At 42.3% G+C, this 12,244-nt stretch overlaps 1 protein-coding gene across 5 annotated transcripts in view; it reads right to left on the reverse strand.

Moving 5' to 3' along the window:
• l(2)k01209 (lethal (2) k01209) overlaps positions 1 to 12,244 on the reverse strand; it is an 80,149-nt gene that overhangs the window by 34,065 nt on the left and 33,840 nt on the right. For 2 of the 5 annotated variants that reach the window (XM_045769617.2, XM_045769612.2), the window contains exons 1-3: positions 10,872 to 10,956; positions 2,185 to 2,315; positions 1,156 to 1,320 (exon numbers count right to left, since the gene is read on the reverse strand). In XM_045769617.2, the coding sequence (XP_045625573.1) occupies positions 1,156 to 1,320; positions 2,185 to 2,315; positions 10,872 to 10,921 (346 nt within the window). In that variant the 5' untranslated portion in view covers positions 10,922 to 10,956. Of the gene's footprint in view, positions 1 to 1,155; positions 1,321 to 2,184; positions 2,316 to 10,871; positions 10,958 to 12,244 lie in introns of those variants that run through there. The other 3 variants (XM_045769616.2, XM_045769615.2, XM_045769613.2) reach the window with 2 other exon arrangements.

A 12,244-nucleotide genomic window follows, 5' to 3' on the forward strand; every position in this document is an offset into this window, starting at 1 on the left:
AAGTTCAGTAAAACATTTGAAAAATGTAGTTAAATCTTCTTATAGACAGGTTCCCTTGGTATTTATCCTTCATATGACAGATTGAAATTAAAATTTCGCTTAGTGCAATCAACCCATGTGTGCGGGAAATACCAAAGCATGCATGGTAACATTTAATATGGTTCCAATCATGCTGATGATTTCAATTTAGGGTCTCAACATTACATGAAATAGTTGGAGCCTTGGGAAAGCTATTAAGGATACTCAAAACCAAATTCTACGGTTTTGTATTCGTTTTGAGTTGGCAAGGTTTTTCCTTCACTCAGGTATGGCTATGCTACTTTTTGAAAATGTGTTTTGAGGCTGGGAACATGAGAAATAAGCTGGATGTGGTTGAATTTTTTTTTGCAGACATGTTCATTTGGTAGTGGTCTATTATATTATTAGATTGAAATGAAAATTTGGGTAAATGAAATTAGCTCATAGGGCATGGGAAATGCATCCTGGAGGCATCTCTAGTTACAACAAATCTCTCATTGCAACAAATTGGGGTTGGTCCCATATACAGTAGTGTGTTGAATCAAGGTTGTACTGCACTGAACTGTAATAATTTCTTGTACCTGACAAGAGAAATCATTAAAGCCCTCTTAAATAATGTGCTAAAATGGTTCTAAAATTTATCCAACATATCTCTACTTCCAGCTTCCAACTGGGCCCTCTTGTTCTATTGTCCCCAACTCTATCCACTCCGACGATGCTGTGATTTTACTGTATTGTATTACAGTACAGTACTTAATTCCCACTGCCGGGGACAAGAAGCCTGTACAGTACCCCTAGGCCAACTACTGATGTTCTCCAGGATGCTACCCACAACAGTTGCCTAACTCCGGGGTACCTATTTACTGCTCGGGAAACAGAGGCATTTGATGCAAGGAAAAATGTGCCCAACCATTTCTGCACTGTTTGTGAATTGAGTTGAGAATGTAGACCACTGTGTTACAATGGCAAAATAAAAAGGAAATTTAACTTTATTTGCTCAAATAATTAACTGAAATCCTTTTCTATTTCCCCACATACAAAGGAATTTGATTTGTTTTCTTGTAAAATAAACATGGCTTAGTTACTGTATATTCATATATTACTGAAAAATATAAACTCAGTGACAATGTAACTCACCTATAACAAATGGCTCAACCAGTTGTCCCTGACAATCGTACCACGGAGGTCTGCCTGCTGTGTATATGGTCCGACGCCGACCACGCAAGATTGGCTCTCGAGTACGCAACGGCTGTGATTGAGAGGTAGTACGTTGTCGACGTGCCCGCGGAGACCGCAGTGTACCTGTTGTGTACACAGTAGAAATGCAAATAGAAAATATACAAGAAATGGCCAGGTTATTTGTTGCACCCTTTTACAGTACACACATTTTATTGGTAACATGCAAAACGTTTTTTCTTGACAATTTGCAGACAGTACAGCACAGTATTTAAGGAACCTAATTACCCCATGGTAGTTTGTCAAATGTAGTTTTTCTACAATAATACTGTAAATTATCTTGTATACCGCAAAAAATACATCCGAAACCTATAAGCTCGCTCATTTTGTGCCTTAACCCTTGTACTGTGCACTTTTTATAATGACATTCTCATGGTGTGCCAAAAATAAATTGTTCCAAATATAGTATTTGTTCTTTTGTAGGAAATAATCAGGGTAAAGCACCAAGCCATTACGACTATATAGCACTTGGAAAGGATCAGGATAAGGATTTGGAATGGGATGAGGGGAAAGGAATGGTGCCCAACCACTTGGATGGTTGGGGATTGAACGCCGACTTGCATGAAGCGAGACCATCGCTCTACCGTCCAGTCAAAGTGGCTGGCAGTGTTAAATGTAAAGAAACATCTCTTTCAAGTGGGTCCCCTCTATGGTTCCCAGTCTGAGCTAGCTCAGGTAATCACCAAATCGCTTTTTTTTGTACAGTATTAACATAATTAAGTACATCTGCATTTATGCAGCTATCCTTAACTATGAGTACAAAGTGTGTCAAAAATGTGATGCTAAAAAACCCATCACACAGGATGGTTATAGTCATATAGAACCATGTGATCAGTAGCCCTCAATGACCTGGAACGGCATGCAAATGTCACTTTGTCCTGCCAAGGCCGTGCCAGGGATTGAGTTCCACTATTGAAGTATGTACATTACCTTGAGTGGGAGTCTGTTGAGAGCCCGTTGAAGCGGGACGTGGAGTTGTAGGTTGGCTTCCCTCCAATTCCCCAATATCTGTGATTGACTCGTCATCCTCCATCTGGGGCACCACGATATCTTCTCCACCACTGTAAAGGTTCCGTAAAGTGAATAAAATACTGTACATAGGTTTAGCTGATCTTCAGGCATTTGCAGGAGATATTCCTAGTCTCTTATGCTTTTACAGTATTTTTCTGCATGCATACGTATACAAAGGGTCCTGTGGCAGGGTGATGTCCTCAGCTCGAAACCAAGGTACAGTACCTGGGTTCAATCCCTGGGAAAGACAAACAGATGGGCAAGTTTCTATTCACCTGATGCCTCTATGCACCTAGCAATAAAATAGGTACTCAGGAATTATGCCATTGTTGTGGGTTGCATTGTGAAGGGACATCAGTAGTCTTCCAATAGGGGTACCCAAATAAAAGCCTAATAATAAGTACAGGCTTCCTGTTTCTGACAATGGGAATTATTAATATTATTTACAGTACAGTCCAGCTAGAATTGCAATGATTTCTGTGTTACAAATAATGCTTCTGAATCTGAAACCAGTGAAATAAAATTGACTATTAATACTCCTGAGGAAGGTCAGAAGTCGGCATGGGTGGATCACGATCAGCACAAGTACAGTACAGCTTCATGTCCCCCAACAAAGAAATTATCATTATTTATCCCGAGACTTAAGACTTGAATCATTTTCTTTTGGGCTTGAGCGCATTTAACCAAATGAAGCAAGGGAGTTGGGAATTAGTGCTCTATTCTTGTTTTCTGTTCAATCTTTAAAAATTCCCACTTTCATTAGAATCTTTACAATTAGAGTGTTTACACTTAATAATTTGATGTCAGTTTGGTTCATTAATATATTGAAATATATTTTGCCCCCCATACCCAACCTGTGGGCAGTAGTGGGAAAGTTTAGAGGTACATAATGAGCTCGGAGAATGAGCCCCAAAATTCATTTAACTAAGAAAGAGGAACTTGTGCACTTATTGTTGATTCCAGATATATTATATTATATTTTTCCCCCCCATTTTTCATATTTTTAGCACAGGTACAAAGGTAGACGACTTCTGACACCTGTCAGCAGGTTTAGAGTTTTCTCTTCCCATATATCTCATGGTAAACCTCGCCCTACTAGTATACCCAAAAATACGAACCACCAACTGGTTTTCAACCAGATCCCCAATTACAACTGGGTGAGCAGGGGGTGAATGAAGAACTGAAGATTCACACACAGAGATCACACTAACGTGATGCATCAAATGAACAAATGAACGATTAAGGCAGTGTCTGGGATGCTCCCGGACGCAGGTTCAAATCCTCGTCACGGCTCTTGTGGATTTGTTCAACTGAAGATTGATGCGCTGTCAATCCTGCCTGGCCAGAGCTCAAACCCAGAGTCACTCAAGATGCTGGGGCAAGTGTACTACTACATGTACTATGTACTACATGTACTATGCTACCAGAAACTGTCAATTGACATGGACTGATTGTATTACAATGTCTTTTAATTTTTGTGTCGGCCTCAGCTGATGGCTCATTAGCCATTTCAAAAACTTGAATCACAATTCATATTTTATTTTTAGTTGTTTTAATGTTAACCCTTAGAATAACTGATCTGTTAGTCTTTCTTCTGCTGGAACATTGCGAAAATCAAAGCCACTTGATAACTTTATTTCGACCACTCGATAACATGCTTTGTTATCTAACCTGACTACTTTTTTTTATTATCTGCACATCTGATAGTTACGTAGTGAGCTAAACGGGTGCCTACTATAAACGCAGTTAATTCAAATCGAAACAATGTTCAAGTTTTTAATAATGGAAATTATTAGAAAACTGGGTAATTTCATTTACTGCATAAGCTATGGTTCTAATGCCCTTGCTGGATGCAACAAGTAGTGACCTATCTTGAGGTTACCTTGAGGTTACCTTGAGGTTGTTCAAGAGGATCTATGTCCCTTTAGCTCTGACCAGGCCTCCTGGCTGGTGATAACATCAACCTGGCTGTTAGATGCAGTTGTTTGCAGAATTTTGTTTCCATGAAAGTTATCCTATCAACGTACGTAATTTTATCCAATGGCTGGACTATGCGACTCATTAATCATAACAGATTTTGCTTTTCCAACATTGTTGTACAAGTACATGTCGCTTCATGATTACAGTAATGATTAGTCTCAAAAGGCCAAATGTTTTTGATACTCTAGACAACAAGCCACGTCTATACCCGAATTGGGCTGGACGGGAGCCCAACCCAACCACTTGGGCTTGACGGTAGAGTGCCGGTCTAGCTTCATGCAGGTTGGTGTTCAATCCTCGACCATCCAAGTGACTGGGCAACAATCCTTTACCCCGCCCCATCCTAAATCCTTATCCTGACCCCTTCCAAGTGCTATACTGTACAGTGTTAATGGCTTGGTGCTTTCCCCAGATAATTCCCTTCCATATACCTGAATTTACCTGAGGGCCACTATATCTTTAGTGGCCTTGACAAGCACAGGAAGCCAGCGGTTTGTCAAAGGTACCCCCCCAATTTGTCCTGATGATTTTACCGAGTTGGATTTAAAATTTCAGTAGTTGTGGCATTTATGGCTTTGGCAGGTATGCAGTTTTTGGGTTTATAACACTATGGGTTAAAAAGTATCTCCTGTTTTCTGTCCTACATTGTGGCTTGTCGAGCTTTAAATTGTTGCTCCTAGTTTGTGTTACATTTGACCTTTCAAAGAAGTGGTTTGGGTAAATATTCTCCAGATTGTACAGTATTTTAAGTTTCAATCAGCCCTGTCATGTCTAGTTTGCAGAGTTGTTAGCCCCAAGCCCTCAACTGTTCCTGGTATGAGAGTTGACTTAGTTCTAGGATGATTTTTGTCATAACAAAAATCGTAACAACGATTTTAGCAGTCTCCGTGGTGTAGTGGTAAGACACTCGCCTGGCGTTCCGCGAGCGCTATGTCATGGGTTCGTATCCTGGCCGGGGAGGATTTACTGGGCGCAATTCCTTAACTGTAGCCTCTGTTTAACGCAACAGTAAAATGTGTACTTGGATGAAAAAACGATTCTTCGCGGCAGGGGATCGTATTCCAGGGACCATAGGATTAAGGACTTGCCCGAAATGCTACGCGTACTAGTGGCTGTACAAGAATGTAACAACTCTTGTATATATCTCCAAATCTGGTGTTGAACTTTCTCCAAAGCAGATATGTCTATATGAAGATGAGGTCTCCAAGCTTGGATACAATAATTCAAGTGGGGGAACATCAGAGATTTATACAACTGAATAACTACTTTCTTTCTTTTAAAGTCAGAAGTTTGCTTAATAATTTCTAGGGTTTGATTGTTTTTGTTTTTTTTACTGCAGCACCTACTTGTTGAACAACTTTCAGTGATTGGTGGATTCTGACTCATAGGACCATTTCTTCATCAATCTGCTGCAAGGTAATGATTTATCAGTCTCCGTGGTGTAGTGGTAAGACACTCGCCTGGCGTTCCGCGAGCGCTTTGTCATGGGTTCGTATCCTGGCCGGGGAGGATTTACTGGGCGCAAATCCTTAACTGTAGCCTCTTGTTTAACTCAACAGTAAAATGTGTACTTGGTTGTAACAACGATTCTTCGCGGCGGGGATCGTATTCCAGGGACCTGCCCGAAACGCTACTCGTACTAGTGGCAGTAGAAGAATGTAACAACTCTTGTATATATCTCAAACAAAAAAAAATGATGTTTTGTAGCTGTGATGCACATTGTTATGCCCCCATATGCAAGGTCTTGCATTTTTCGATATTAAAAAGCATTTGCCAGTCATTTGTGGAGTTCATGTAGATCTCTAAGCAAGGCCTCAATATCATTTACACCTCCTACTTTACCATAAATCTTAAGTGTTGTCTGCAAATTGTATATGGTTTATAATATTGTATTCTCATCTATGTCATTGATGAATATGACAAAAAGGGTTGGCCCCAAAATGGCACCCTGTGGTACTCCACTCACCACATTTCTGCAATCGGTTTCCATTTCCGTTGACCCTTGGCATTCTTTGTTTTAGCCATTGTTTTATCCATTTTTTCTTTTATTCTATGTGCTTATAATTTCCATCCCAGTATATCATGTGTAACCTTATCAAAAGCTTTAGTGAAGTTCATGTATACATCATCTACAGAAAGTCCTTTGTCTGAATAGCTGGTTACAGTTTCCCAAAATGTGAGCAGGCTTAAGGCAGGATTCATTTTTAACAAAACCCATGTTGCATTGAGTTTACTAAGATTGTTTACGGCAAAATGGTGAAAGATTTTTTTTTTGAGATATATACAAGAGTTGTTACATTCTTCTACTGCCACTAGTACGAGTAGCGTTTCGGGCAGGTCCCTGGAATACGATCCCCGCCGTGAAGAATCGTTTTTACAACAAGCACACATTTTACTGTTGAGTTAAACAGAGGATACAGTTAAGGATTTGCGCCCAGTAAATCCTCCCCAGCCAGGATACGAACCCATGACAAAGAGCTCGCGGAATGCCAGGCGAGTGTATTACCACTGCACCACGGAGACTGGTAATTTCCTCCCTTAGGATTCTCCCAGTGAGCTTACAAATACGCAAGGTCAAGCTAATCGGACAGTAGTTTTTTACCGCGCTCTCTCTACCTTTTATGAAAAGAAGGGGGGGGGGGGGTTATATTTGCACATTTCCAATCTAGAGGAACTATTCCTTGGTCCAGGGATTTTCTGAAAGGAGCTTCAGTGGATGAAACAGTTTATCTGCCAATTCCTCACTGACATTAGACCAAATTCTGTCCACTCCAGGGCTTTTGAATCTTTTTAGTTTGTCACTGCTCTAGTTTGTCATTGCAATATTTATTCAGGGTGCTGGCTGCCCTTTTATCATTTATTTATTTATTTATTTATTTACTTATTTATATGTATATACAAGAGTTCTTACATTCTTGTATAGCCACTAGCATGCATAGCGTTTCGGGCAGGTCCTTAATCCTATGTTTCCCGGAATACGACCCGCCAAATCATTTAACAACCAGGTAACTATTTTACTGTTGGATAAACAGAAGCTACAGTTAAGGATTTGCGCCCAGTAAATCCTCCCCGGTCAGGATACAAACCCAGAACAAAGTGTTCACAAAACACCAGGCGAGCATCTTACCACTACGCCACAGGAACTGCATCTATTATCCGAATCATCTATTATAACTTGGTTGATTTAAACTTTTAAGGGTCTTTGTTTCCAATTGTTAGGGGACAGGAGGCCTATCGAGTTGAATAAATACCGAGAATGTACTATGGAATCACACCTGTGCCCTTGAACTCCTCAAGCACATACGCAGGTTTGATTCCATTGCACAACCTCTTTGTGGTTTCCTCCGAGGGTAAGGGTCCCCCTTTTTTTTTTTTTTGTGATATATACAAGAGTTGTTACATTCTTGTACAGCCACTAGTACGCGTAGCGTTTCGGGCAGGTCCCTGGAATGCGATCCCCTGCCGCGAAGAATCGTTTTTTCATCCAAGTACACATTTTACTGTTGCGTTAAACAGAGGCTACAGTTACGGAATTGCGCCCAGTAAATCCTCCCCGGCCAGGATACGAACCCATGACAGCGCTCGCGGAACGCCAGGCAAGTGTCTTACCACTACACCACGGAGACTGTAAAGACCCTTCTTCCAGCCAGAGGTGGTACTCCCTTATTCATATTGTATATCCATTATATTCTTGCGATTTCATTGTGTTACATTAGACGTTTCAAAGTCTCCCTAGGCCAATTACAAACCTTCCCCAGGAGGCAACCCACAACAGTTGACTAACTCCCAGGTACCTGTTTATTGCTGGGCAAACAGAGGTATCAGTTTAAAGGAAATATGCACAAATGTTCCCTTCCTGCTGCAGGAATCAAATTCAGGCCCTTACAGTTGTGAGCCAACTATGTTACTTTATTAACATACAATAGCACACTGCCCTGGGGTCCTACATTCACCAAGTCCTCAATGTTAAAAGCACAGGATTCTCTATTAATTCTAAACCATTGCATAACTAACGCAAAACAATACATTGCAAGTTGACCGGGAAACTGGTACAAAGAGCCAAAGCTCAACCAAAGAGCCAAAGCTCAAATAGTACATTGGTACATAACCAATGGTACCAATGTACCATTGGTACATTGGTACCCTGCAAGCACAAATAGTACATTGGTACATAACTCATGGTACATTGGTTTACCATGAGTTAGCAGGGCTGCAGCTTGGCAACAAATCCGTAATGTGTGGCTTTGTACAATAAATAATTATTTTACCATTATGTAACCAATTTAACTTATGCAACGTGTTGTCTATTGCATGAATAAAATTATTATTATTATCAATATTATTATTTTTCAATGTGATAGGGTGAGTTAAGATGGTCAAACCATTTGGGCATCAGAGTTTTTAAGCTCAAAATAACCAAACCCTTTAAGAAATATCTTCCTGGTGATGAGCTTGATAATAATAATAATTTATTTATTTATTTACAAGAAGGTACAGTGGATTTGAGAGAGGTTACATAAGATTGGTATTTTTACATTCTTGCAAAACCCCTACTGATGTTCTTCAACTGTGACTAACTCGGCTGTCACTTACGTCTCACTCGCTCTCCTTCCTCACTTATACTTGGACCCCCTCTCTCTCTCTCTCCATCACTCACACTAGACCCCTCTCTCTCTCTCCATCACTCACACTAGACCCCTCTCTCTCTCTCCATCACTCACACTAAACCCCTTCTCTCCATCACTCACACTTGACCCCCCTCTCTCCATCACTCACATTTGGACCTCCCCTCTCTCCATCACTCACACTTGGACCCCCCCCCCTCTCTCCATCACTCACACTTGGACCCCCCCCTCTCTCCATCACTCACACTTGGACCCCCCTCTCTCCATCACTCACACTTGGACCCTCTTTCCATCACTCACACTTGACCCACTCTCCATCACTCACACTTGACACACTCTCCATCCCTCACACTTGACACACACTCTCCATCCCTCACACTTGACACACTCTCCATCCCTCACACTTGATACACACTCTCCATCCTTCACACTTGACACTCTCTCTCCATCCCTCACACTTGACACACTCTCTCCATCCCTCACACTTGACACTCTCTCTCTCCATCCCTCACACTTGACACACACTCTCCATCCCTCACACTTGACACACACTCTCCATCCCTCACACTTGACACTCTCTCTCCATCCCTCACACTTGACACACACTCTCCATCCCTCACACTTGACACACTCTCTCCATCCCTCACACTTGACACTCTCTCTCCATCCCTCACACTTGACACTCTCTCTCCATCCCTCACACTTGACACTCTCTCTCCATCCCTCACACTTGACACACTCTCTCCATCCCTAACACTTGACACACACTCTCCATCCCTCACACTTGACACACTCTCCATCACTCACACTTGACACACACTCCATCACTCACACTTGACCCTCTCTCCTCCCTCACACTTGACACTCTCTCCTCCCTCACACTTCCCTCCCTCCTCCCTCACACTTCCCTCCCTCCTCCCTCACACTTCCCTCCCTCCTCCCTCACACTTGACCCTCTCTCCTCCCTCACACTTGACCCTCTCTCCTCCCTCACACTTGACCCTCTCTCCTCCCTCACACTTGACCCTCTCTCCTCCCTCACACCTCCCTCATACATCCCCTCACACTTGACCTTCTCTCCCTCACACTTGACCCTCTCTCCTCGCTCACACTTGACCTTCTCTGCGTCACACTGCTCCTCCCTCACACTTCCCTCACTCCTCCCTCACACTTCCCTCACTCCTCCCTCACACTTCCCTCCCTCCTCGCTCACACTTGACCTTCTTTCCCTCACTCCTCCCTCACACTTCCCTCCCTCCTCGCTCACACTTGACCTTCTCTCCCTCACTCCTCCCTCACACTTCCCTCCCTCCTTGCTCACACTTGACCTTCTCTCCCTCACTCCTCCCTCACACTTGACCCTCTCTCCTCGCTCACACTTGACCTTCTCTCCCTCACTCCTCCCTCACACTTCCCTCCCTCCTCGCTCACACTTGACCTTCTTTCCCTCACTCCTCCCTCACACTTCCCTCCCTCCTCGCTCACACTTGACCTTCTCTCCCTCACACTGCTCCTCCCTCACACTTGACCTTCTCTCCCTCACACTGCTCCTCCCTCACTTGACCTTCTCTCCCTCACACTGCTCCTCCCTCACACTTGACCTTCTCTCCCTCCCTCCTCCCTCACACTGCTCCTCCCTCACACTTCCCTCCCTCCTCCCTCACAATGCTCCACAGGACCACAGCGCCTCGACTCCCCGACCACAAATCCTGGTGTGAGGATCGATACTTGGGTGGTGGCGGGCGGCGAGGCGGGAGGCAGCCTCCCCCGGACCACCATCATCTCCCACCAGGATGCTGCACCTCCTCCTACCACCCAAAAGGAGAAAAAAAAGCAATTCACACTAAATTCCATCTCCCTCCCCCAGAATGGCTGAGGCTAACACACCCGACCGAAGCTTTCACTCGCTGAATTTAAGTCCCCCGACGGTAAAAACCGCCGGTTATACCCCCTCGGCATATGCTCCGAGGCATGCCGCAGCCGCTGAGAGGGAAGACCGACCTGTCGGAGCTGGCGGAACTGGGAGGATCTTGGTTGAATCTACCAGACATCACCTCTTGGAACCTTCGACCAGCTGCACTTGCGTCCGTGTGGAGTTGCCACACGCCTCGGCCCCCTCCCACTATCTCGCCTTATTTCTCCCTTTAAACGCCAGTAAATCTAACCTAAAAACCATCCATACCTTCGGGTAATGTGTTTTTCTTGCTAAATATAGTAACTCAAGTTGATAGGAAGGTGAATATATGCGAGATAGGGTTTGTTTTATTGTGTTGTGTGTTGAGTGTGTTGGCGGCCGCTGGGTTGCCATGACAACCGGTCCTAACAACTGCAGACGACACATCAGCTGATTATTATATTATTAACAAAACTCTATCGTATTTCCCTATAAACTGGTACGTAAACCCCCCCTCTCATAGTAGAAGAATGCAACACTACTCTCATTTATGCTATATACTTCTTTTCTCAACATCGCATGAGTGTTACAGATGCAAATACAAACAGAAATTTGTTAAAACTTTCTGTTATACATTAGTTATTCAAATATTTAATTATTAACACATGCATATTTCAGAGTGAAAGTTACTTTGAACAAGACGCGCAGCAATGGTAAGAAGTAAGTGTTTGAGCTCAATGATTTTGATAGTTGTAGCAGTACTAGTAGTAGTAGTATTAATACTTGTATGATTAGAAATTACTATTAACCACAAATAATTTCATTTACTATCCTAATATCCGACCCAGCCTTTATATTTAGATAGTACTTATAGTAACGCTGAGGACTATCTTACATATATTGACGTAAAAGGCAATTAGAAAGTAGAATTTGGTACTATTGAATTAAGACAAACAGGATTTTTTTTTTATATTGATATTGCTATTAAAACCAAACCTGATCTTCCTAGGCCTAAGGCACGCTATCTGAGGCCTAATATACTACATTTATATGCTATACTAGGCCTAGGAATATTTAAGTTAGTTTTTTAGCTTTATTTTTCCCTAACTTTATAATGTGAATATTGCCAAATTCTATCTAATTGTCCTTTACGACTATAATTCATAATTAACTGTGTAGGGGGGCAGGAAGCCAGAGTATATTCATACACGTTTGGCGTGTATGAATATATATAATTACGAGTATGAATATAAGCCTCGGTCAAGTTCAAGTTGAACTTATTCTCTTTACAAGAATGTAAACACAATACATTCTCACAAACCCAATGTACTCTCACAAACCCAATGTACCTTCTTGTATAAAAAAAAATAAATAAATAAATAAATATATAAGTTCAAGTAAGTTTATTGAGAAAAGGAAGTACATCTCAAAATGACAGAGTATCTTAGGCTATTTCTACCCTTGTCTATATAAGGTCCCT

The sequence above is a fragment of the Procambarus clarkii genome, chromosome 84 (genome assembly GCF_040958095.1).
Source record: "Procambarus clarkii isolate CNS0578487 chromosome 84, FALCON_Pclarkii_2.0, whole genome shotgun sequence".
NCBI classification, from domain to species: domain Eukaryota; kingdom Metazoa; phylum Arthropoda; class Malacostraca; order Decapoda; family Cambaridae; genus Procambarus; species Procambarus clarkii.